General features: G+C 37.0%; 1 protein-coding gene across 1 annotated transcript in view; it reads left to right on the forward strand.

Annotated features, from left to right (window-relative positions):
- The window catches only part of LOC117287960, a 73,091-nt gene extending 50,534 nt beyond the window's left edge, over positions 1-22,557 (forward strand). Inside the window, exons 12-18 of the mRNA XM_033768623.1 lie at positions 15,491-15,537; positions 15,883-16,152; positions 16,755-16,820; positions 17,540-17,651; positions 20,283-20,474; positions 21,745-21,801; positions 22,087-22,557. Of these exons, the coding sequence (XP_033624514.1) occupies positions 15,491-15,537; positions 15,883-16,152; positions 16,755-16,820; positions 17,540-17,651; positions 20,283-20,474; positions 21,745-21,801; positions 22,087-22,371 (1,029 nt within the window). The 3' untranslated portion in view covers positions 22,372-22,557. The remainder of the gene's footprint in view (positions 1-15,490; positions 15,538-15,882; positions 16,153-16,754; positions 16,821-17,539; positions 17,652-20,282; positions 20,475-21,744; positions 21,802-22,086) is intronic.
- The last annotated feature ends 1,744 nt before the right edge of the window (positions 22,558-24,301 follow it).

Raw genomic sequence — 24,301 nt, forward strand, 5'->3', positions numbered from 1 at the left:
TTAATGTCAAGGAGTCTGTAAGTGAAAACAAATTGAAAATCGGTTGAGTAGTTCTTGAGATATGGTCCCACTTCCGGTTGACCCGGAAGTAGAGGTCAAATTGAGGTCACGGTTTTTCCGAATTTTTCTCCTATCCCCAAGGAGTCTTATAACTACAAACAGTCGACATTGTTAAAGAAGAATGTCGTCTTCCTGTGATAATTTATCTCGGAATGTCGACATCCTAAAAGTAGGATGTCGTCTTCCTGTGATAATTTATCTCGGGATGTCGACATCCTAAAAGTAGGATGTCGTCTTGCTGTGATAATTTATCTCGGTATGTCGACATCCTAAACGTCAGTTGTCATCTTCCTGTGATAATTTATCTCGAGAAGTCGACATTCTAAAAGAAGAATGTCGTCTTCCTGTGATAATTTATCTCAGAATGTCGATATCCCAAAAGTAGGATGTCGTCTTGCTGTTATAATTTATCTCGGGAAGTTGACATCCTAAAATTAGGATGTCGTCTTCCTGTGATAATTTATCTCAGGAAGTCGACATCCCGAAAGTAGGATTTTTGTTGTTGAAATGATTTTACTTGTATACGTTTTGTTATATAGTATTACATTTCCAACAATATTTACAATATTCATGGTCATAAACTACGTTAAACTAAAATAATGGACGAAACAAAATGTCCCACGTAAAACTCCATAAGGTTTGGAACATAATGGTCCCGCAAGTTCAAATACGCGCAAGCCTTGCTTAGTCTACACAGAAGGTAATAAATAATTTATTACAAGCAAATGCAATCGTACAATAAAAGAAAACAAAAATTAAAAATCAATGCAAAACACATGTAGGGGATGGAGGGACCCATAAAAGCAAACCTTAACGAGTACGGACCCCCTCCCCCTTTTTTTCTAACGAAGAAAGCAATGTGAGCAATTCTATTTAGTGGGTGTAATCTTATGTAACGGCAAAACAACTCAAATTTGCAGGAAGAACAAACACAAAAACAGTTAGCGTAAAATAAAACTTAACCATATATTTAAATGAAACAGATAAATAAAATACCCAACGTCATAATAAAACATAAAAGGGAACACTAGTTGTGTGATAAAAATAAATACTAGAGAAAATGGGCCCCACAACTCTTGCTGGGAAAAAAACCATGTCGAAATATACCATTGTTATCCATTAGAGACGTTTTGTAGTCACTTTGGTTGGGGAGTGAGGAATCTAGCAAAAATACACGAAAATCCCAATGCTGGGACATCAGTTTATACACCAGACAAATCTATTATATGGATATTCTTTTGAATATTTTATTTTGTGCATAATATGGTCCGTGATTCATGGTCCGTTGAATATAAGTGGGCGGTTGTGTATCGACAACAGACTTTTATCATTTTGATCACCATCAGCCCCATGTATAATAAACCTCAACGACTGACGATTGCACTTTTGGTATTGTCATTGTTAAACTCCGGTTCCATTGTGTGCTGTCTGTTATCCTCCACACATAGATTTTCTTGTGAATAGTAGCTGTGTATGATTCATGGTTCGCTGAATATTGTGGCGATAACAAACTTTTATCATTTTGAACTGAATGCTTGATTTATTACCCTCCACACATAGATTTTCTTGTGAATAGTAGCTGTGTATGATTCATGGTTCGCTGAATAATGTGGCGAAAACTAACTTTAATCATTTTGAACTGAATGCTTGATTTATTACCTTCCACACATAGATTTTCTTGTGAATAGTAGCTGTGTATGATTCATGGTTTGCTGAATATTGTGGCAATAACAAACTTTTATCATTTTGAACTGAATGCTTGATTTATTATCTAGAGGTAAATGCTTGAGGCCAGTAAGAGTATTGTGCACGTACACCATGTAGTTTTGTTGGAAACCGTTTGCTAACAGCCATTTATGTTACCCTTTGAAATAAAATCAGAAAATTTATAAGTTTGCTTGTTGCATAAAATTAAATTGAAGATGATGCCTGAATTGATTTTTACAATCAGAGTTGGACTCTAGACTGACGTGTTGGACTCCTTGAACACTCCAAGTGGTTCAATAGGTAGTGCAATTCCAATACTTATGCTGATGTTCTCATGATGTCAGCATCAACAGGAAGTTCCAACCACTTTGTCCCCTTGTACAATTAAATATGCAAATATGGGTCACGTGGTTAATTAATTACGATTTTTAATTTTTTTGGGGGTCGGTGGTTTGATGTTTGATCTAGTACGATTTGATTTCACAGAACTCTTAACCACCAAACTCTGCGCTTATGATCACCATTTTCCGATTACTGTGTTTTTCAAACATCATCGTGTCATGCATGCACACAGGTTATGTTTGGCTAACAATTGAGAAAAAGAAAAGGCAACACTATTGATACAAAGATAAGAATCTAACTTAAAATATTTCAAAAAGAAATATTTTTTTAGTTTTGGGGGCTAAAAACAAATTTTTCCCGTGCGCAGATTCGAACTCGCACGTATCAGTGAAGAAAGCGCGACTGATGTCCACTAGGCTACGAGGGCCAACACAATAATCAAGGGTTTACATGTATTTATTTCAACAGAGGGGATTATAAATGATCCGGCGAAATAATTCTCGTGTCATGATTTTGCGAACATTGTCACTAAATATGAACTGCTAACGCCTTTAACTTAAGTAGGGGTTGAAATGTAGTATTTGATGCCTTTAGGGGTTTTTGACGAGGACGTCGTCGTCGTCAAAAACCCCTATTCAACTACGCACGTTCGTCCACGAAGAAAACACATCGGAGTCTAAATTTGACATTTTTTCACTCATTTCTCAAAAACTACAACACCACAGCAAGTAATATTTTATAACTGTTAAGTAGGGTTGAAATGCAGTATTAGATTGCCTTAAGGGGGTTTTTGACGACGACGTCGATGTCGTCAAAAACCCCTATCTAATTACGCACGTTCGTTTTAACGAAAACCCATGCACAGAGTAATTGGTCCAGAACGCGGTTAGAAAAACAAGGACAAATTTAACGCACGTTCTAACGAAAATCCCAAACCTCCGTACTTTGTGCGTGTACAGAGTAACGTGTCCAGAACGCGGGTAGAAAACAAAATAGTATAGACTCCTCTCAAGAAGTCAACAACTCATTGAGGTACATACTGTGTTGTATAACCAAAGCGAATGTTTCACAATAACATGAAAGTGACTGCATCAAAATTACAAATTAAAAAGTTCAAATGAAGACCACGTGGTTAATTAATGAAGAATTTTTACACTTTTTTGTTAGAGTAAAACTTATGTTCTAAGCTTCAATTTGATATATGATTTAACTATTTTATCCTCATACTTTAGGAGTAGGGGCCTGAACAAAAACGCTGTACAAACGCTATGGGGTTTTAGGCGGAAACAAATAATAATAATCATAAAAATAATTAAAATCTCGACGAAAACAACACCTGTTCCGACGGTAGGTCGGAACAGCTAATAAAATCTCGACGAAAACAACACCTGTTCCGACGGTAGGTCGGAACAGCTAATTATGTTGCGAATGGGTGACTAGTGAATTTTACTACTCGACTAGTCGCACCTCAAACCTGCCTACGACACTTGTCGAGATAAAATACGGATTCTCAAGATTTGTACCGCCATGTGCCGCAAGGGCAATATTAATTATGTTGCGAATGGGTGTGACTAGTGAAATTTACTACTCGACTAGTCGCACTTCAAACCTAACTATGACACTTGTCGAGATAAAGTACGGATTCTCAAGATTTGTGCCGCTATGCCGCAAGGGCAATATAAATTATGTTGCGAATATAAGCAACACAACTGGTTCACCAAACAGGTAGTCGGGACAAATTTTTAATTATGTTGCGAATGGGTGTGACTAGTGAAATTTACTACTCGACTAGTCGCAATTCAAACCTAACTATGACATTTGTCGAGATAAAGTACAGATTCTCAAGATTTGTGCCGCTTTGCCGCAAGGGCAATATTAATTATGTTGCGAATAGTAGTAAGCAACACAACTGGTTCACCAAACAGGTAGTCTGGACAAATTTTGTAGTCGATGTGTGGACACGGTTATAACTGAATAGAGATAAAAACAGTAGTCGCGACTCAAATTATAATTTGTAGTCGCGGCTTTAACACTAAAGCACACTAGTCGCCCCTGCCTACTTTTGTCACAAGTAAAGCACAGTTTTTCCTGAAAATGCAAATCAAATTTTTTAGTCACTGTTTTCGCAGTGAAAGTTTCGCAGGAGTTGAGCACAATTAGTCAACTGTAGCAAATTGTTTGATGCCAATTGTGAAGTGAAGAACACATTCCCTGCTAAGCTGTAAAATACGCTTAGCGTAAGCACAGTTCCCTGATTACGTAAGCGCTGCGATTCTTTCCTTTAAAAGCCATTGGCCCAGGACCAAACTACATAATAGCTTTTTAAACACAAAAAGCAGCTTAACCATGCCTCATGTTCAAGTTGTGAATCCAGGTGTTCTGCTCAATTTCTGCAATTTTGTAATGTTTGCCTGTTTAGTATAAGCAGCTCTATAAAACTGAGCCACTCAACCACCAGAGAAACGTCAGCATAATAAAATCTCTGCTTTTGTATTCCTGTCAAAGAGTTTTTGTTTGTCATGGTCTAGTTTCCGAACGTAACGCGAAATACTGGAATTAGTTTAGGCAAATGGTCCCCGGCGCGAACAAGGTGACTTTACCCGTAAATAATTCCAAATCCCGGGCGGTCTATTTTCGTCGTCCACGCTCGTCGGCTGAAATGAACCCGGTCCACGACGCACCATGCTCAGGCTTGTCAAATTTTGGGAACAAGTTTAGACTTGTGCTAGTCGGTTACCGTAAGAAATCTATGTATATTGAACAAAAAAACGCAATAACACCGGTCGAAAATGGTATACGGACTCGGTCAAGTTAACAGTTTTACAATTTTGACTATTCAAATCAAGTTTTACGCCGTACCCATGATCTTTGAAAAAACTTCCCTGGAAATACAGGTTTTTTAAAATAATTACACTGTTTCTATAAGTTCTGATGCTTTTAAAATGACCATTAGTAAAATATATCTTAATCTAAAGTAATTTTGGGAAGTGTAAAACATGTAATTTATTTTTAATCGAATAAATTATGTTTTGGAAAGCTGGGTTTGTTTACACTTAAAGAGCCATTGTGTTTGTGCACAGACACAAAACGTGCATTACATGACGTCATGAAGACGTCGTCCAGAATTTTATGTCGGAAATCACATTAACAGGACCTGACTAGTGTATAGCTGAAAAAAGTTGCAGGATCGGCGGTCTACTTTTTGAGATATGGTGTTAACAAGGTTTGCTAATTAAATATTCATGAGCTTAATTAAGGATTATTAATTAACAATTTTAACATTTTTTGCGATAAGAATTAAGCTTATGTTCTAAGCTTCAATTTGGTATAATAAACTCACTCTTTCGTATTATGGTTTAGGAGATTAGGCTGCCACAAAAACGTGTACAAACACTATGGGATTTAGGGAGAAACAAAGAATAATAATAACTAGACATTAGGTGTTTGTGAACAAACACAAAGCTGTTCCGTGTTCTTTTGCTTTGATTATGTGTTAAAATTACCAAGGAGTCTATAACTGAAAAAAAGTTTGAACAATACTGTACAGTGTCTTGAGTTGCGGTGCCACTTCATGGGGTCACGGTAACCTAAGGCTAATCTCTAACGCCCAAGGAGTCTGTAACTGAAAAAAAAATAGAAAGTCGGTTGTGTAGTTCTTGAGATATGGTGCCACTTCTGGTTGACCCGGAAGTAGAGGCCAATTTGGGGTCATGGATTTTCAAAGTTTATTTGTAATGCCTTAGGAGGATAAAACTGAACAAAAAGGATTGAAAATCGGTTGTATAGTACTTGGCGTATGGTCCCACTTCCGGTTCACCCGGACGTAGAGGCCAACATGGGGTCACGGGTTTTCACAGTCAATATTAATGTCAAGGAGTCTGTAAGTGAAAACAAATTGAAAATCGGTTGAGTAGTTCTTGAGATATGGTCCCACTTCCGGTTGACCCGGAAGTAGAGGTCAAATTGAGGTCACGGTTTTTCCGAATTTTTCTCCTATCCCCAAGGAGTCTTATAACTACAAACAGTCGACATTGTTAAAGAAGAATGTCGTCTTCCTGTGATAATTTATCTCGGAATGTCGACATCCTAAAAGTAGGATGTCGTCTTCCTGTGATAATTTATCTCGGGATGTCGACATCCTAAAAGTAGGATGTCGTCTTGCTGTGATAATTTATCTCGGTATGTCGACATCCTAAACGTCAGTTGTCATCTTCCTGTGATAATTTATCTCGAGAAGTCGACATTCTAAAAGAAGAATGTCGTCTTCCTGTGATAATTTATCTCAGAATGTCGATATCCCAAAAGTAGGATGTCGTCTTGCTGTGATAATTTATCTCGGGAAGTTGACATCCTAAAATTAGGATGTCGTCTTCCTGTGATAATTTATCTCAGGAAGTCGACATCCCGAAAGTAGGATTTTTGTTGTTGAAATGATTTTACTTGTATACGTTTTGTTATATAGTATTACATTTCCAACAATATTTACAATATTCATGGTCATAAACTACGTTAAACTAAAATAATGGACGAAACAAAATGTCCCACGTAAAACTCCATAAGGTTTGGAACATAATGGTCCCGCAAGTTCAAATACGCGCAAGCCTTGCTTAGTCTACACAGAAGGTAATAAATAATTTATTACAAGCAAATGCAATCGTACAATAAAAGAAAACAAAAATTAAAAATCAATGCAAAACACATGTAGGGGATGGAGGGACCCATAAAAGCAAACCTTAACGAGTACGGACCCCCTCCCCCTTTTTTTCTAACGAAGAAAGCAATGTGAGCAATTCTATTTAGTGGGTGTAATCTTATGTAACGGCAAAACAACTCAAATTTGCAGGAAGAACAAACACAAAAACAGTTAGCGTAAAATAAAACTTAACCATATATTTAAATGAAACAGATAAATAAAATACCCAACGTCATAATAAAACATAAAAGGGAACACTAGTTGTGTGATAAAAATAAATACTAGAGAAAATGGGCCCCACAACTCTTGCTGGGAAAAAAACCATGTCGAAATATACCATTGTTATCCATTAGAGACGTTTTGTAGTCACTTTGGTTGGGGAGTGAGGAATCTAGCAAAAATACACGAAAATCCCAATGCTGGGACATCAGTTTATACACCAGACAAATCTATTATATGGATATTCTTTTGAATATTTTATTTTGTGCATAATATGGTCCGTGATTCATGGTCCGTTGAATATAAGTGGGCGGTTGTGTATCGACAACAGACTTTTATCATTTTGATCACCATCAGCCCCATGTATAATAAACCTCAACGACTGACGATTGCACTTTTGGTATTGTCATTGTTAAACTCCGGTTCCATTGTGTGCTGTCTGTTATCCTCCACACATAGATTTTCTTGTGAATAGTAGCTGTGTATGATTCATGGTTCGCTGAATATTGTGGCGATAACAAACTTTTATCATTTTGAACTGAATGCTTGATTTATTACCCTCCACACATAGATTTTCTTGTGAATAGTAGCTGTGTATGATTCATGGTTCGCTGAATAATGTGGCGAAAACTAACTTTAATCATTTTGAACTGAATGCTTGATTTATTACCTTCCACACATAGATTTTCTTGTGAATAGTAGCTGTGTATGATTCATGGTTTGCTGAATATTGTGGCAATAACAAACTTTTATCATTTTGAACTGAATGCTTGATTTATTATCTAGAGGTAAATGCTTGAGGCCAGTAAGAGTATTGTGCACGTACACCATGTAGTTTTGTTGGAAACCGTTTGCTAACAGCCATTTATGTTACCCTTTGAAATAAAATCAGAAAATTTATAAGTTTGCTTGTTGCATAAAATTAAATTGAAGATGATGCCTGAATTGATTTTTACAATCAGAGTTGGACTCTAGACTGACGTGTTGGACTCCTTGAACACTCCAAGTGGTTCAATAGGTAGTGCAATTCCAATACTTATGCTGATGTTCTCATGATGTCAGCATCAACAGGAAGTTCCAACCACTTTGTCCCCTTGTACAATTAAATATGCAAATATGGGTCACGTGGTTAATTAATTACGATTTTTAATTTTTTTGGGGGTCGGTGGTTTGATGTTTGATCTAGTACGATTTGATTTCACAGAACTCTTAACCACCAAACTCTGCGCTTATGATCACCATTTTCCGATTACTGTGTTTTTCAAACATCATCGTGTCATGCATGCACACAGGTTATGTTGGCTAACAATTGAGAAAAAGAAAAGGCAACACTATTGATACAAAGATAAGAATCTAACTTAAAATATTTCAAAAAGAAATATTTTTTTAGTTTTGGGGGCTAAAAACAAATTTTTCCCGTGCGCAGATTCGAACTCGCACGTATCAGTGAAGAAAGCGCGACTGATGTCCACTAGGCTACGAGGGCCAACACAATAATCAAGGGTTTACATGTATTTATTTCAACAGAGGGGATTATAAATGATCCGGCGAAATAATTCTCGTGTCATGATTTTGCGAACATTGTCACTAAATATGAACTGCTAACGCCTTTAACTTAAGTAGGGGTTGAAATGTAGTATTTGATGCCTTTAGGGGTTTTTGACGAGGACGTCGTCGTCGTCAAAAACCCCTATTCAACTACGCACGTTCGTCCACGAAGAAAACACATCGGAGTCTAAATTTGACATTTTTTCACTCATTTCTCAAAAACTACAACACCACAGCAAGTAATATTTTATAACTGTTAAGTAGGGTTGAAATGCAGTATTAGATTGCCTTAAGGGGGTTTTTGACGACGACGTCGATGTCGTCAAAAACCCCTATCTAATTACGCACGTTCGTTTTAACGAAAACCCATGCACAGAGTAATTGGTCCAGAACGCGGTTAGAAAAACAAGGACAAATTTAACGCACGTTCTAACGAAAATCCCAAACCTCCGTACTTTGTGCGTGTACAGAGTAACGTGTCCAGAACGCGGGTAGAAAACAAAATAGTATAGACTCCTCTCAAGAAGTCAACAACTCATTGAGGTACATACTGTGTTGTATAACCAAAGCGAATGTTTCACAATAACATGAAAGTGACTGCATCAAAATTACAAATTAAAAAGTTCAAATGAAGACCACGTGGTTAATTAATGAAGAATTTTTACACTTTTTTGTTAGAGTAAAACTTATGTTCTAAGCTTCAATTTGATATATGATTTAACTATTTTATCCTCATACTTTAGGAGTAGGGGCCTGAACAAAAACGCTGTACAAACGCTATGGGGTTTTAGGCGGAAACAAATAATAATAATCATAAAAATAATTAAAATCTCGACGAAAACAACACCTGTTCCGACGGTAGGTCGGAACAGCTAATAAAATCTCGACGAAAACAACACCTGTTCCGACGGTAGGTCGGAACAGCTAATTATGTTGCGAATGGGTGACTAGTGAATTTTACTACTCGACTAGTCGCACCTCAAACCTGCCTACGACACTTGTCGAGATAAAATACGGATTCTCAAGATTTGTACCGCCATGTGCCGCAAGGGCAATATTAATTATGTTGCGAATGGGTGTGACTAGTGAAATTTACTACTCGACTAGTCGCACTTCAAACCTAACTATGACACTTGTCGAGATAAAGTACGGATTCTCAAGATTTGTGCCGCTATGCCGCAAGGGCAATATAAATTATGTTGCGAATATAAGCAACACAACTGGTTCACCAAACAGGTAGTCGGGACAAATTTTTAATTATGTTGCGAATGGGTGTGACTAGTGAAATTTACTACTCGACTAGTCGCAATTCAAACCTAACTATGACATTTGTCGAGATAAAGTACAGATTCTCAAGATTTGTGCCGCTTTGCCGCAAGGGCAATATTAATTATGTTGCGAATAGTAGTAAGCAACACAACTGGTTCACCAAACAGGTAGTCTGGACAAATTTTGTAGTCGATGTGTGGACACGGTTATAACTGAATAGAGATAAAAACAGTAGTCGCGACTCAAATTATAATTTGTAGTCGCGGCTTTAACACTAAAGCACACTAGTCGCCCCTGCCTACTTTTGTCACAAGTAAAGCACAGTTTTTCCTGAAAATGCAAATCAAATTTTTTAGTCACTGTTTTCGCAGTGAAAGTTTCGCAGGAGTTGAGCACAATTAGTCAACTGTAGCAAATTGTTTGATGCCAATTGTGAAGTGAAGAACACATTCCCTGCTAAGCTGTAAAATACGCTTAGCGTAAGCACAGTTCCCTGATTACGTAAGCGCTGCGATTCTTTCCTTTAAAAGCCATTGGCCCAGGACCAAACTACATAATAGCTTTTTAAACACAAAAAGCAGCTTAACCATGCCTCATGTTCAAGTTGTGAATCCAGGTGTTCTGCTCAATTTCTGCAATTTTGTAATGTTTGCCTGTTTAGTATAAGCAGCTCTATAAAACTGAGCCACTCAACCACCAGAGAAACGTCAGCATAATAAAATCTCTGCTTTTGTATTCCTGTCAAAGAGTTTTTGTTTGTCATGGTCTAGTTTCCGAACGTAACGCGAAATACTGGAATTAGTTTAGGCAAATGGTCCCCGGCGCGAACAAGGTGACTTTACCCGTAAATAATTCCAAATCCCGGGCGGTCTATTTTCGTCGTCCACGCTCGTCGGCTGAAATGAACCCGGTCCACGACGCACCATGCTCAGGCTTGTCAAATTTTGGGAACAAGTTTAGACTTGTGCTAGTCGGTTACCGTAAGAAATCTATGTATATTGAACAAAAAAAACGCAATAACACCGGTCGAAAATGGTATACGGACTCGGTCAAGTTAACAGTTTTACAATTTTGACTATTCAAATCAAGTTTTACGCCGTACCCATGATCTTTGAAAAAACTTCCCTGGAAATACAGGTTTTTTAAAATAATTACACTGTTTCTATAAGTTCTGATGCTTTTAAAATGACCATTAGTAAAATATATCTTAATCTAAAGTAATTTTGGGAAGTGTAAAACATGTAATTTATTTTTAATCGAATAAATTATGTTTTGGAAAGCTGGGTTTGTTTACACTTAAAGAGCCATTGTGTTTGTGCACAGACACAAAACGTGCATTACATGACGTCATGAAGACGTCGTCCAGAATTTTATGTCGGAAATCACATTAACAGGACCTGACTAGTGTATAGCTGAAAAAAGTTTCAGGATCGGCGGTCTACTTTTTGAGATATGGTGTTAACAAGGTTTGCTAATTAAATATTCACAAGCTTAATTAAGGATTATTAATTAACAATTTTAACATTTTTTGCGATAAGAATTAAGCTTATGTTCTAAGCTTCAATTTGGTATAATAAACTCACTCTTTCGTATTATGGTTTAGGAGATTAGGCTGCCACAAAAACGTGTACAAACACTATGGGATTTAGGGAGAAACAAAGAATAATAATAAAAACTAGACATTAAGTGTTTGTGAACAAACACGAAGCTGTTCCGTGATGTTTTGCTTGGATTATGTGCTTCATTGCCCAAGGAATATATAACTGGAAAAAAAAGTTTCAAAAAAGTTGTGTAGCTCTTGGTATTAGGTCACACTTCCCGGTTGACCCACAAGTAAAGGTCAAAATGGGCCCACAGCTACCAAAGACTAATCTGCAATGCCAAGGAGTCTATAACTGAAAAAGTTTAAGCAATCGGTTGTGAAGATCTTGATATATAGTCCCACTTCCGGTTGCCCAGAAGTAGAGGTCAACATAGGGTCACAGTTTTTCAAAGTTAATATTTATTGCCTTAGAGTCTATAACTGAAGTTTGAACATTGGCTTTGTACTTCTTGAGATATTGGCCCACTTCCGGTCGACCCGGAAGTAAAGGTCAACATGGGGTCAAATGTGTTTCAAACTAATCTTGAATGTCCAAGGAGTCTATAACTGAAAAAAGTTTGAAAATTGGTTGTATATTTCTTGAGATATGGTCCCACTTCCGGTTGACCCGGAAGTAGAGGTCAACTTGAGGTCACGGTTTGTCAAAAGTTATATTTTATGCCTAAGGAGTTTATAACTGAAAAAAGTTTTATAATCTGTTGTATAGTTCTTGAGATATGGTCCCACTTCCGGTCGACCCGGAAGTAGGGGTCAACTTGAGGTCACGATTTTTCAAAATTAATCTCCAATCCCCAAAGAGTCTTTAGCAACAAACAGTCTTAAAATCGGCTGTATACTTCTTGAGATATGGTGCTGCAAAGATTTTCTGATTGAATATGCAAATGAGGGTCATGTGGTTAATTAGTTACTAGTTGCCATTTTTCAAAAACAAATTAAAGATGCAAACATCACGACATCGTCTTCTCAGACTCTCCCCAAGAGTCCTCAACCCATACAGGTCCGCAGTGTGTTGTAAGAGCCATAGAGATGTTTAAACATTGCAATGAAAGTGACTGCACCCAATTTATGAAGTACTACGTTGTACCCATGATGCCAATATTCTAATTGATTAATTAATTAATAGACGAACATTGATTGCTTTTATGGACTGAAACAAATCTTATTAGAATCAGTGTATTTTTCTACACATAATATGATATTTAGGAAACTAACAAATAAATTATTTAGAAGTTATTGTGTTTTTGACCAGTTTAAAGTATAGATTTGAAGAGCCATTGTGTTTGTGCACAGACACAAAACGTGCATTACATGACGTCATGGTGACGTCGTCCAGAATTTTATATCGGAAATCACATTAACAGGACCTGACTAGTGTATAGCTGAAAAAAGTTTCAGGATCGGCGGTCTAATTTTTGAGATATGGTGTTAACTAGGTTTGCTAATTAAATATTCACAAGCTTAATTAAGGCTTATTAATTAATTTTTTTTACATTTTTTACGATAAGAATTAAGCTTATGTTCTAAGCTTCAGTTTGGTATAATAAACTCACTCTTTCGTATTATGGTTTAGGAGATTAGGCTGCCGCAAAAACGTGTACAAACACTATGGGATTTAGGGAGAAACAAAGAATAATAATAATAATAACTAGACATTAAGTGTTTGTGAACAAACACGAAGCTGTTCCGTGATGTTTTGCTTGGATTATGTGCTTCATTGCCCAAGGAATATATAACTGGAAAAAAAAGTTTCATAAAAGTTGTGTAGCTCTTGGTATTAGGTCACACTTCCCGGTTGACCCACAAGTAAAGGTCAAAATGGGCCCACAGCTACCAAAGACTAATCTGCAATGCCAAGGAGTCTATAACTGAAAAAGTTTAAGCAATCGGTTGTGAAGATCTTGTATATAGTCCCACTTCCGGTTGCCCAGAAGTAGAGGTCAACATAGGGTCACAGTTTTTCAAAGTTAATATTTATTGCCTTAGAGTCTATAACTGAAGTTTGAACATTGGCTTTGTACTTCTTGAGATATTGGCCCACTTCCGGTCGACCCGGAAGTAAAGGTCAACGTGGGGTCAAATGTGTTTCAAACTAATCTTGAATGTCCAAGGAGTCTATAACTGAAAAAAGTTTGAAAATCGGTTGTATATTTCTTGAGATATGGTCCCACTTCCGGTTGACCCGGAAGTAGAGGTCAACTTGAGGTCACGGTTTGTCAAAAGTTATATTTTTATGCCTAAGGAGTTAATAACTGAAAAAGGTTTTATAATCTGTTGTATAGTTCTTGAGATATGGTCCCACATCCGGCCGACCCGGAAGTAGGGGTCAACTTGAGGTCACGATTTTTCAAAATTAATCTGCAATCCCCAAAGAGTCTTTAGCAACAAACAGTATTAAAATCGGCTGTATACTTCTTGAGATATGGTGCTGCAAAGATTTTCTGATTGAATATGCAAATGAGGGTCATGTGGTTAATTAGTTACTAGTTGCCATTTTTCAAAAACAAATTAAAGATGCAAACATCACGACATCGTCTTCTCAGACTCTCCCCGAGAGTCCTCAACCCATACAGGTCCGCAGTGTGTTGCAAGAGCCATAGAGATGTCTAAATACTGAAATGAAAGTGACTGCCCCAATTTATGAAGTACTACGTTGTACCCATGATGCCAAGATTCTAATTGATTAATTAATTAATAGACAAACATTGATTGCTTTTATGGACTGACACAAATCTTATTAGAATCAGTGTATTTTTCTACACATAATATGATATTTAGGAAACTAACAAATAAATTATTTAGAAGTTATTGTGTTTTTGACCAGTTTAAAGTATAGATTTGAAGAGCCATTGTGTTTGTGCACAGACACAAAACGTGCATTACATGACGTCATGGTGACGTCGTCCAGAATTTTATGTCGGAAATCACATTAACAGGACCTGACTAGTGTATAGCTGAAAAAAGTTTCAGGATCGGCGGTCTAATTTTTGAGATATGGTGTTAACTAGGTTTGCTAATTAAATATTCACAAGCTTAATTCAGGCTTATTAATTAAAATTTGTTACATTTTTTACGATAAGAATTAAGCTTATGTTCTAAGCTTCAATTTGGTATAATAAACTCACTCTTTCGTATTATGGTTTAGGAGATTAGGCTGCCGCAAAAACGTGTACAAACACTATGGGATTTAGGGAGAAACAAAGAATAATAATAATAAAAACAATAAAAATCTAGACGAAAACAATACCTGTTCCGACGGACGGTCGGAACAGCTAATAAAAATAATAAAAATCTCGACGAAAACAATAGCTGTTCCGACTGGATCGGAACAGCTAACAATAAAAATCTAGACGAAAACAATACCTGTTCCGACGGACGGTCGGAACAGCTAATAATAAAAACAATAAAAATCTAGACGAAAACAATACCTGTTCCGACGGACGGTCGGAACAGCTAATAAAAACAATAAAAATCTAGACGAAAACAATACCTGTTCCGACGGACGGTCGGAACAGCTAATAATAATAAAAATAATAAAAATCTCGACGAAAACAATAGCTGTTCCGACTGGATCGGAACAGCTAATAATAAAAATAATAAAAATCTCGACGAAAACAATACCTGTTCCGACGGACAGTCGGAACAGCTAATAATAATAATAATAATAATAAAAATAATAAAAATCTCGACGAAAACAATAGCTGTTCCGACTGGATCGGAACAGCTAATAAATATAAAAAATGAGGTATGGCGGACACATCACTGCTGCACTAGTTGGTTTGGTTAAATTTGTCTGTATACCCGATCCACACCGAAAAAAAGGCAAATGTTTATTGTTCATAAAATGAATAATTTGCTTTCTAGAACATGCTCACAACAGTAAAAATATTTGTTAAATTACAAAATAATAATTTATGCTGAAGTTACAAAATTTATACTATGAAACGTAAAACTATATTTAACACTAGGGCATATCAACAACAAAAACTTCTTTATGAGAGAGTGATACACCCGTAAAACAAAATTCATTTTATGTTATATTTCTTTTTCAGGCCATCACCCCAGATCTCATCGAGGAAAGGGAGCACGACTTGTCATTGTAAGTAGTACAGGACATTCCCGGACAATCCAGGATGTTACCAAAACGCGTATTTTCCTTTGGGAGTAGTTTTGGCTAGGAAAAGAGCCGATGGTTTGGTATGGCCTCGACTCTTTATAGAGCCAACACTCTGCCCAAAGGAGATTTACACATTGGCCTTGTAGCAGCAAAATTATCAGAAAATGTACTGTTATTCAGCCACACCATGCAAAGTTCAAACATCACTTAAGATTTAAATGTGCATCAGTAATGATGAGAACAACTTGGATGTATCGGAGTATAGCAAAAGAGAAAACAATGCATAGAAACTAACTGCATCTTCATCATTTCTTGATCCACCTCTAGGCTCGCCTTTAAGAAATGGAGACGTAACCCTAACCTCATCTTTCTGGGTAGCACTCGAGCTGAAAGACTTCCCATCTTCTCCTTCTTGATCGTACACACCCCTAGTGGTAAGGTTCTTCATCATAACTTCGTAGCTGTGCTTCTTAACGATCTGTATGGAATCCAGGCTAGGGGTGGATGTGCATGCGCAGGACCGTATGCGCAGGATTTGCTTGGTATCGACGAGCCAATGGCAGCGCAGTTCGCTGATTTTCTGGTTGATACGACAAGGTAAAATATGATATTTTGTGTCTCAAACATTTTATTATAAAATAGTGCTTTGTCTCTGTAGGATGCCTTGCATCCACGTATAATGATAAAACTAGACTATACCCAAAACCAAGTACGCATCCTATAGTATTACCAAAGACTTTTAAGTTCAAAAACTTGTTATACTTCATCTCCACTTTAATGATGACCATTTGTACACATGAAGGGGGTAGATGTTATGTAGGGGGGATATTTGGTTGATTGTTGTCCAATTTCCTTTTTTTTAATCAAAGTTAATAACACACCGGAGATCTTCATCATTCGATTGGAGAGCAGTAGGTCACGTCATATATCGCGCATTTTGCATTGCACGCTATATACACTACAACAAAGGGTAATTTGGGCGTACATAAATATCAATAGTCAATTTTGGTTGAGAGTTTGCAAACTGCTCACCAACCAAAAGGACATGTGGTATAAACGCAAACAAATTGTTAACGGCCTGACATTTCGACCCTAGCAGAGTCTTTCATTTTGGTTGGTCAGTAGTTTGCAAACGCTATTTCCCTTTTCGGTTATGTTGCAAATTTATCTTACGGTTTGATTTTTGTTTCTTTACTTAGGGAAGAAAAAGGAGCCACTAAAAATTCGAAGTCAAAGAAAGCTCACAAGTCACTGGAGATCATGAAGTAAGACTTCTACTTTTAATAATCCCGACTCAAATAAAAATTGCAAGTCTGTTAAGCGTGAATGGTATAGTAATTGTTTAATTAATCATAATAATAATAATATGGAAAACTTATAATGCGCCATGTCTGTCACAGATGACACTCCTGGCGCAGGGACCCTAACAAACCCTAACACATCTATGAACTAATTAAACAAAATAAACAGAAGGAGAAACAGCTGATTAGAAGAGGTGGCTTTTGAGTTTGTTCTTGAAAGTGTTGAAGGAAGTTTCCTTTCTCAGTTTTATTATAAATAGATACATGATAGAAACAACATCTCTGACTCAGTCTGCTCTGACGATGTGGCTTTGGTTGTAGACTTGATAACCAATAGCCATGGTGAAAGCCAGACCCTACATATGTAAAAGCGGTCCTCCGATGCAATAATGTGGAAATATGAAGTAAAACAATGTCCATAATTTTTTCCCAAACCTTGTTGGGGTGACTGAGATAATTATATTGTGAGTAACTACCAACAGTGTCCAGTACCTTTAATACTTCATATAAAATGAGTGTATACTTAGTCAAGTGGATAACCTTTATGGAAAAATGGTTATAGGCCTAATGGTAACCGGTTTATGAGAAGTAAACCAGTTGTTTCAATCACTAACCTTAACACATGATGCAACATGCTTAAAAAAGGGCTGAGTTTAAATGTTTGTTTTCTTGTTGCTTTATAGACCTGGATTCACTCGATTGAATCTGCCTTTCTTCTTCTCCGACGAGGTGACTAACTTTGTCTTAGAGGCCATTGATGATGTCGCCACCAACGGCTGGAAAATGCTACCGCAGGTAAACTTTTATTACCAACACCGAGGAACTATTAGTTTACTTCTGGTAAATGGTTGGTAAAACTTCTGGTAATGGTTGTTACCACTGGTAAATAATTATTATCACCACTGGGGAACTATTAGTTTACTTCTGGTAAACGGTTGGTATAACTTCTGGTAATGGTTGTTACCACTGGTAAATGATTATTATCACCACTGGGGAACTATTAGTTTACTTCTGGTAAACGGTTGGTATAACTTCTGGTAATGGTTGTTACCACTGGTAAATGATTATTATCACCACTGGGGAACTATTAGTTTACTTCTGGTAAACGGTTTGTAAAACTGCTGGTAATGGTTGTTACCACTGGTAAATGATTATTATCACCACTGGGGAACTAATAGTTTACTTCTGGTAAACGGTTTGTAAAACTTCTGGTAATGGTTGTTACCACTGGTAAATGATTATTATCACCACTGGGGAACTATTAGTTTACTTCTGGTAAACGGTTTGTAAAACTGCTGGTAATGGTTGTTACCACTGGTAAATGATTATTATCACCACTGGGGAACTATTAGTTTACTTCTGGTAAACGGTTGGTAAAACTTCTGGTAATGGTTGTTACCACTGGTAAATGATTATTATCACCACTGGGGAACTATTAGTTTACTTCTGGTAAACGGTTGGTATAACTTCTGGTAATGGTTGTTACCACTGGTAAATGATTATTATCACCACTGGGGAACTATTAGTTTACTTCTGGTAAACGGTTTGTAAAACTGCTGGTAATGGTTGCTACCACTGGTAAATGATTATTATCACCACTGGGGAACTAATAGTTTACTTCTGGTAAACGGTTGGTATAACTTCTGGTAATGGTTGTAACCACTGGTAAATGATTATTATCACCACTGAGGAACTATTAGTTTACTTCTGGTAAACGGTTTGTAAAACTTCTGGTAATGGTTGTTACCACTGGTAAATGATTATTATCACCACTGGGGAACTATTAGTTTACTTCTGGTAAACGGTTGGTGAAACTTCTGGTAATGGTTGTTACCACTGGTAAATGATTATTATCACCACTGGGGAACTATTAGTTTACTTCTGGTAAACGGTTGGTAAAACTTCTGGTAATGGTTGTTACCACTGGTAAATGATTATTATCACCACTGGGGAACTATTAGTTTACTTCTGGTAAACGGTTTGTAAAACTTCTGGTAATGGTTGTTACCACTGGTAAATGATTATTATCACCACTGGGGAACTACTAGTTTACTTCTGGTAAACGGTTGGTAAAACTTCTGGTAATGGTTGTTACCACTGGTAAATGATTATTATCACCACTGGGGAACTATTAGTTTACTTCTGGTAAACGGTTGGTATAACTTCTGGTAATGGTTGTTACCACTGGTAAATGATTATTATCACCACTGGGGAACTATTAGTTTACTTCTGGTAAACGGTTGGTAAAACTTCTGGTAATGGTTGTTACCACTGGTAAATGATTATTATCACCACTGGGGAACTATTAGTTTACTTCTGGTAAACGGTTGGTATAACTTCTGGTAATGGTTGTTACCACTGGTAAATGATTATTATCACCACTGGGGAACTATTAGTTTACTTCTGGTAAACGGTTTGTAAAACTGCTGGTAATGGTTGTTACCACTGGTAAATGATTATTATCACCACTGGGGAACTATTAGTTTGCTTCTGGTAAACGGTTGGTAAAACTTCTGGTAATGGTTGTTACCACTGGTAAATAATTATTATCACCACTGGGGAACTATTAGTTTGCTTCTGGTAAACGGTTGGTATAACTTCTGGTAATGGTTGTTACCACTGGTAAATAATTATTATCACCACTGGGGAACTATTAGTTTACTTCTGGTAAACGGTTGGTAAAACTTCTGGTAATGGTTGTTACCATTGGTAAATGATTATTATCACCACTGGGGAACTACTAGTTTACTTCTGGTAAACGGTTGGTAAAACTTCTGGTAATGGTTGTTACCACTGGTAAATGATTATTATCACCACTGGGGAACTATTAGTTTACTTCTGGTAAACGGTTGGTAAAACTTCTGGTAATGGTTGTTACCACTGGTAAATGATTATTATCACCACTGGGGAACTATTAGTTTACTACTGGTAAATGGTTGATTACCACTGGTTAATGGTTGTTATCACCGGTAGGCCTAATGGAGTGTTACACCAATGTTACACAGGTAAACGGTTTATTGTTTACCAGTTTCTCAACTTGTTTTAGAAGGTAAAAACTGGTCCTAAATTTCAAAGAGCGTTTGATTTACTTTAACAAGGCACATTGTAAAGCTTAACAATTAAAGGGATAACAGGCAATATTTATCTGGCAACTTGTCTCCGAATTTGATAATCGACATGTACTCATATATTCTGTGAATTCAGTGCTAGTTTTATGTCCAAATGTCTTCTGCGTCATCGGGGACATTTCCCCATTTCTTTTGACGGAGCTTAATCCTCTCCTCAGTACACAATGTTTGCCGAGTGTTCAAGCATCCAAAACTACACTCAAAGTCTGCTAAAAACACTTTTTGAATTTCTTGATTCATCTTGTTCCTTCAAGTGTTTCCACCAAGCATTCTAAACTGGTTTGTGATTTATTTCCAGTATAAGTTTGACATGTTCACCGGAAGTTGGGACTACACGGGTCAACAAACAAGTGACCCGCAAGGCGTTTTAAATGAAACAGCGCCCGCTGGAGACAGTTTGCTTACCACAGAGTTCGTTAAGGGAAAGTTCAGAGCTCCGCCAAGTCCATTTGTGTCAAGGAAGACCTATGTTCAAACATCGAAATTACAGGTATGATAAATACTAAAAATATTAAACTAGTAAATAGTCAAGTAAACTGAATAACTTGCGGATTAAATTTGTCAAAAGGTTTGAGCTGAAAAAGATGGTTAATTGAAACTTGAATAGCCTTTCTCAAGGCAGTCTTATTATTCACTCCGAAAAGTCGCCGCTGTAAAGTGACCCACCCGTGTACACTGTGCTTAGCGTGTGTTATCACGCCGCACTGTCACATCGCTCAACGCCCAGTGTACGACCACTGTGCACAAGTCATCCGCACTCCGTACAAATATCCGCATGCGGAGGCCGACACGGCCGACGACGCATGCGGAAAGCGTACGGGGGGCGTACGGGGGAGTGAATAATTCGACTGCCTTGAGCAAGGCTAAACTTGAAAGGCATTCTGTCGAAACGATTCTGTTATAAACTGCTAGTATCAAACCCAATGCAGCAAGGCCGTGTTCGAAATGGCGGCTACAGCTAGATCTCTACGTCATCATGTGTTGAGGTATAGGACGTCCTTAGCAATACCCTTAGCAACAGCCGTAGCCGTAGCCGTAGCTGTAGACGCCGATTCGGATAGGCCTATCAGTCACAAGGCTGACAAATGTTGTGTAATGCGATGTTAAAGTCACCTGGAAGTGGTATTTTTTCAAAATAAAGCTTATGTTACTAATATATGTGTTTTGATGAGTGGAATGTGAATAAACAGTTAGCTAAGGTTTTAAAAATCAGTTCTTATGTTATTTACAAATTTAAGAGTAGACCCCGACCCGAGAGGGCGCTGTTCGTGACGTCAATCGAGGCAGACTTTGCCTGTAATGCGTATAGTAAACACAATTGCAAAGTACATGTACGGACCAAATCGTGAGTTTGTACATTTCAAAATGCCGACCAGGTGCATTGCTGCTGAATGCAGAAAACACTTTTTGAAATGTACCAACTCACGACTTGGACGTACATGTAGTACTTTGCATGTGTGTTTACTATACGCATTGCAGGCAAAGTCTGCCTCGATTGACGTCACAAAAGGGGTAGGCGGAGTCAGCCCCCCAAACAACTTTATATATTTTTTAAACATATAAATCGTGACAAACAATTACTAAAAAAATTGTTTTATTGTTCGTAAGCATATATACTCTTATGTTTGAAAGAAAAAAAATTATATTTCCAGGTGACTTTAATGTTAAGTCAAATCACAACAAACGATTGATGATTGTATCTAGAACTTTTTCAATTTCTGGAGTTTAACCTATTTTTGTTTTAATGATGTTTTTCTCAGGAGACTCTACAGATCGCTAGCGTGTTTTACAGTGAAGCGGAGGCCAAATGTAACGAGGTAAATATATATGTTTTGTTTGTGGTAACATCCACCATTTGTGTACCTACTTGCTGGGTATTTTGTTTGTTTTAGAACTAGTCTTGTTTCATGTTCTACTACCGTGGAGTAGTTTTTTTTCCGGAATCTGGAATTCACCGTGCAATGCCTCAAATCACACAAACCACCGTTTTAAACTGAAGTGACTAGGTAAATTTAACAACAAGTCAACAACAATATCATTGATACGCAACATGTGGATCTGACTCGATCATTAATTGATACCTTATAAATCATCCTTGACAGCTTAAGTCAGCGGCTGATGATGACCTAGCTTCAGCTGTTGGTGATGCCAGCATGATTTGGTTCCTCCAACCACAAGAGGCACTTTCTCATTTACGTGACCCATCGCTGGACCAGACAGACAGCGGGCCGAGCCGGGGAAATACTCTCCGTATCAAGGTGAAGAATGTGCCGTTCAAACCGCGGCATTCAACGGCACGAAGACGCTGGTCGTCACGGAAGAAGCCTGTCAAGACCACGGCAAAGGAGACTGGCAAGCAGACTATGAAAAGTTGTACGATATTGTAAAGTCACATGTCACATTGTACGGGACATTATGTACACTACTTGAAAGTCTCATTACACATTGTACGGGAAAGGTGCAAAAAAGGGCAAACAAGGGGGAAACCACTTTGTAACAGCAATTTCACTCACTGGTTGAACATAATTTCAAGGAATCATTTTAAAGACACTGGACACTACTGCTAATTGAAGCGCTTTGAGACGCCCTCTGGGTGTGAAAAGCGCTTTTATTATAAAAACTGGTTATTATTATTTTTTATTATTATTGTCAAAGACCAGTCTTCTCACTTGGTGTATCTCAACATATGCATAAAATAACCAACCTGTAAAATTTTCAATTGGCCGTTTAAGTTGCGAGATAACTATGAAAGAAAAAAACACCCTTGTCACACGATGTTGTGTGCTTTCAGATGCTTGATTTCGAGACCTCAAGTTCTAAATCCGAGGTCTCGAAATCAAATTCGTGGAAAATTACTTCTTTCTCGAAAACTACGTTACTTCAGAGGGAGTCGTTTCGCACAATGTTTTATACTATCAACATCTCCACATTACTCGTTACCAAGTAAGGTTTTATGCTTGTAATTATTTTGAGTAACTACCAATAGTATCCACTGCCTTTAATTGTTAAACTTTGAGCGTTAAGTTAAATGATGAAACAAAATTTCAAATTCATATGAAATGTTAGTTCAAACAGTTTTTCAGGTTTAACCAAAGCATTAGTTAAAGTATATACTGACAATTTTTTACTAGCTTAAAGCTAAAAAATGCAAAAGAGAAGGTCCAAAGGTTGCGGACACAAATTTAACGAAAATATTTTGTAAATAAATAAGTTAAACAACACAGAGGGCGCACTTCGTCATATTAGTTAGTAGGTAAACATAACAATTTTATGGTTTAAAGTGGATTTCCTTGTATTTCTGTATGATTGTGCAAAGGGCGAGATGCGAGAATGACTTTTACTATCTAATTCAAACTATATTTAATCCATACCTGAGAAGATATCAGTAATCATCCTAAGAAAATGAGAAATGATCAACAGAAGTTTAAACAAAACAGAAATGACAAAATTTTACATCTTTAAAAAGAAAAAGGTATGAATGAAGAAGTTGGTAAATGATGTTACGGATGTAAATAAATAATAATTTTTTTACGAAGGTGTTTGTCTGTCCTACATCAGCTACGTGTTCTTTCCAGTGGCATTTGTTGGGTTGTTTTGTTTTGTTGTTAAATTCAAGCAATTTTGGCAATTATCTTTCTGACTTGACTGACTTCCAAACTTGGGCCTCTGTGTTTTTTTTTGTTTTTTTACCATATATGGACTGTTATCTGATTTTCGATAAAACAATTATAATTGTACAGTTAAGGAAGCATACGGTTCGTTATCACAAGAGTACTGAAAGTTTATAATCTAAGCATTTGTTGTAAATAATAATATATTAATTTTAAGATGGGATTTTTTAATGTTTATAGTCTTTACGACAGTTGTTGACTTATAATATGTGAATGGTAGTAAGTCAATTGTATTGATTAATGTTTACAATGTAATTGTATGGGTTTAAATATTTTCTTGTAAGATCATAGATTTTAAATATTTAACAATTTTATCGAATACATACAGTTTTTGTTCGCAGTACGACGTTTAAACCATATGTACCCCCAGAACAAAATGGTGTTGGATTTAGGTCTGCAGATTGTGTTTGACATGGTATCAGGAATGTCATCATAACCGGAAGACAGTAATTTGGGTTTTGAGTTACTGATGATGACTGGGTGTTGGATTAATGACTGCACTAGTAAACTGATTGTGTCAAGCAGAGTCCAACTATTTGGATGTTGGGTAACTGATTGATGTTGGGCTGAGGACTGTTGTTAAATTATGTGGTTAATAGATTTAAATTTGCATTATAAATACTTAAGAACAACTTTCCCTAGTTAT

Source organism: Asterias rubens, chromosome 3, assembly GCF_902459465.1.
Source record: "Asterias rubens chromosome 3, eAstRub1.3, whole genome shotgun sequence".
NCBI classification, from domain to species: Eukaryota; Metazoa; Echinodermata; class Asteroidea; order Forcipulatida; family Asteriidae; genus Asterias; species Asterias rubens.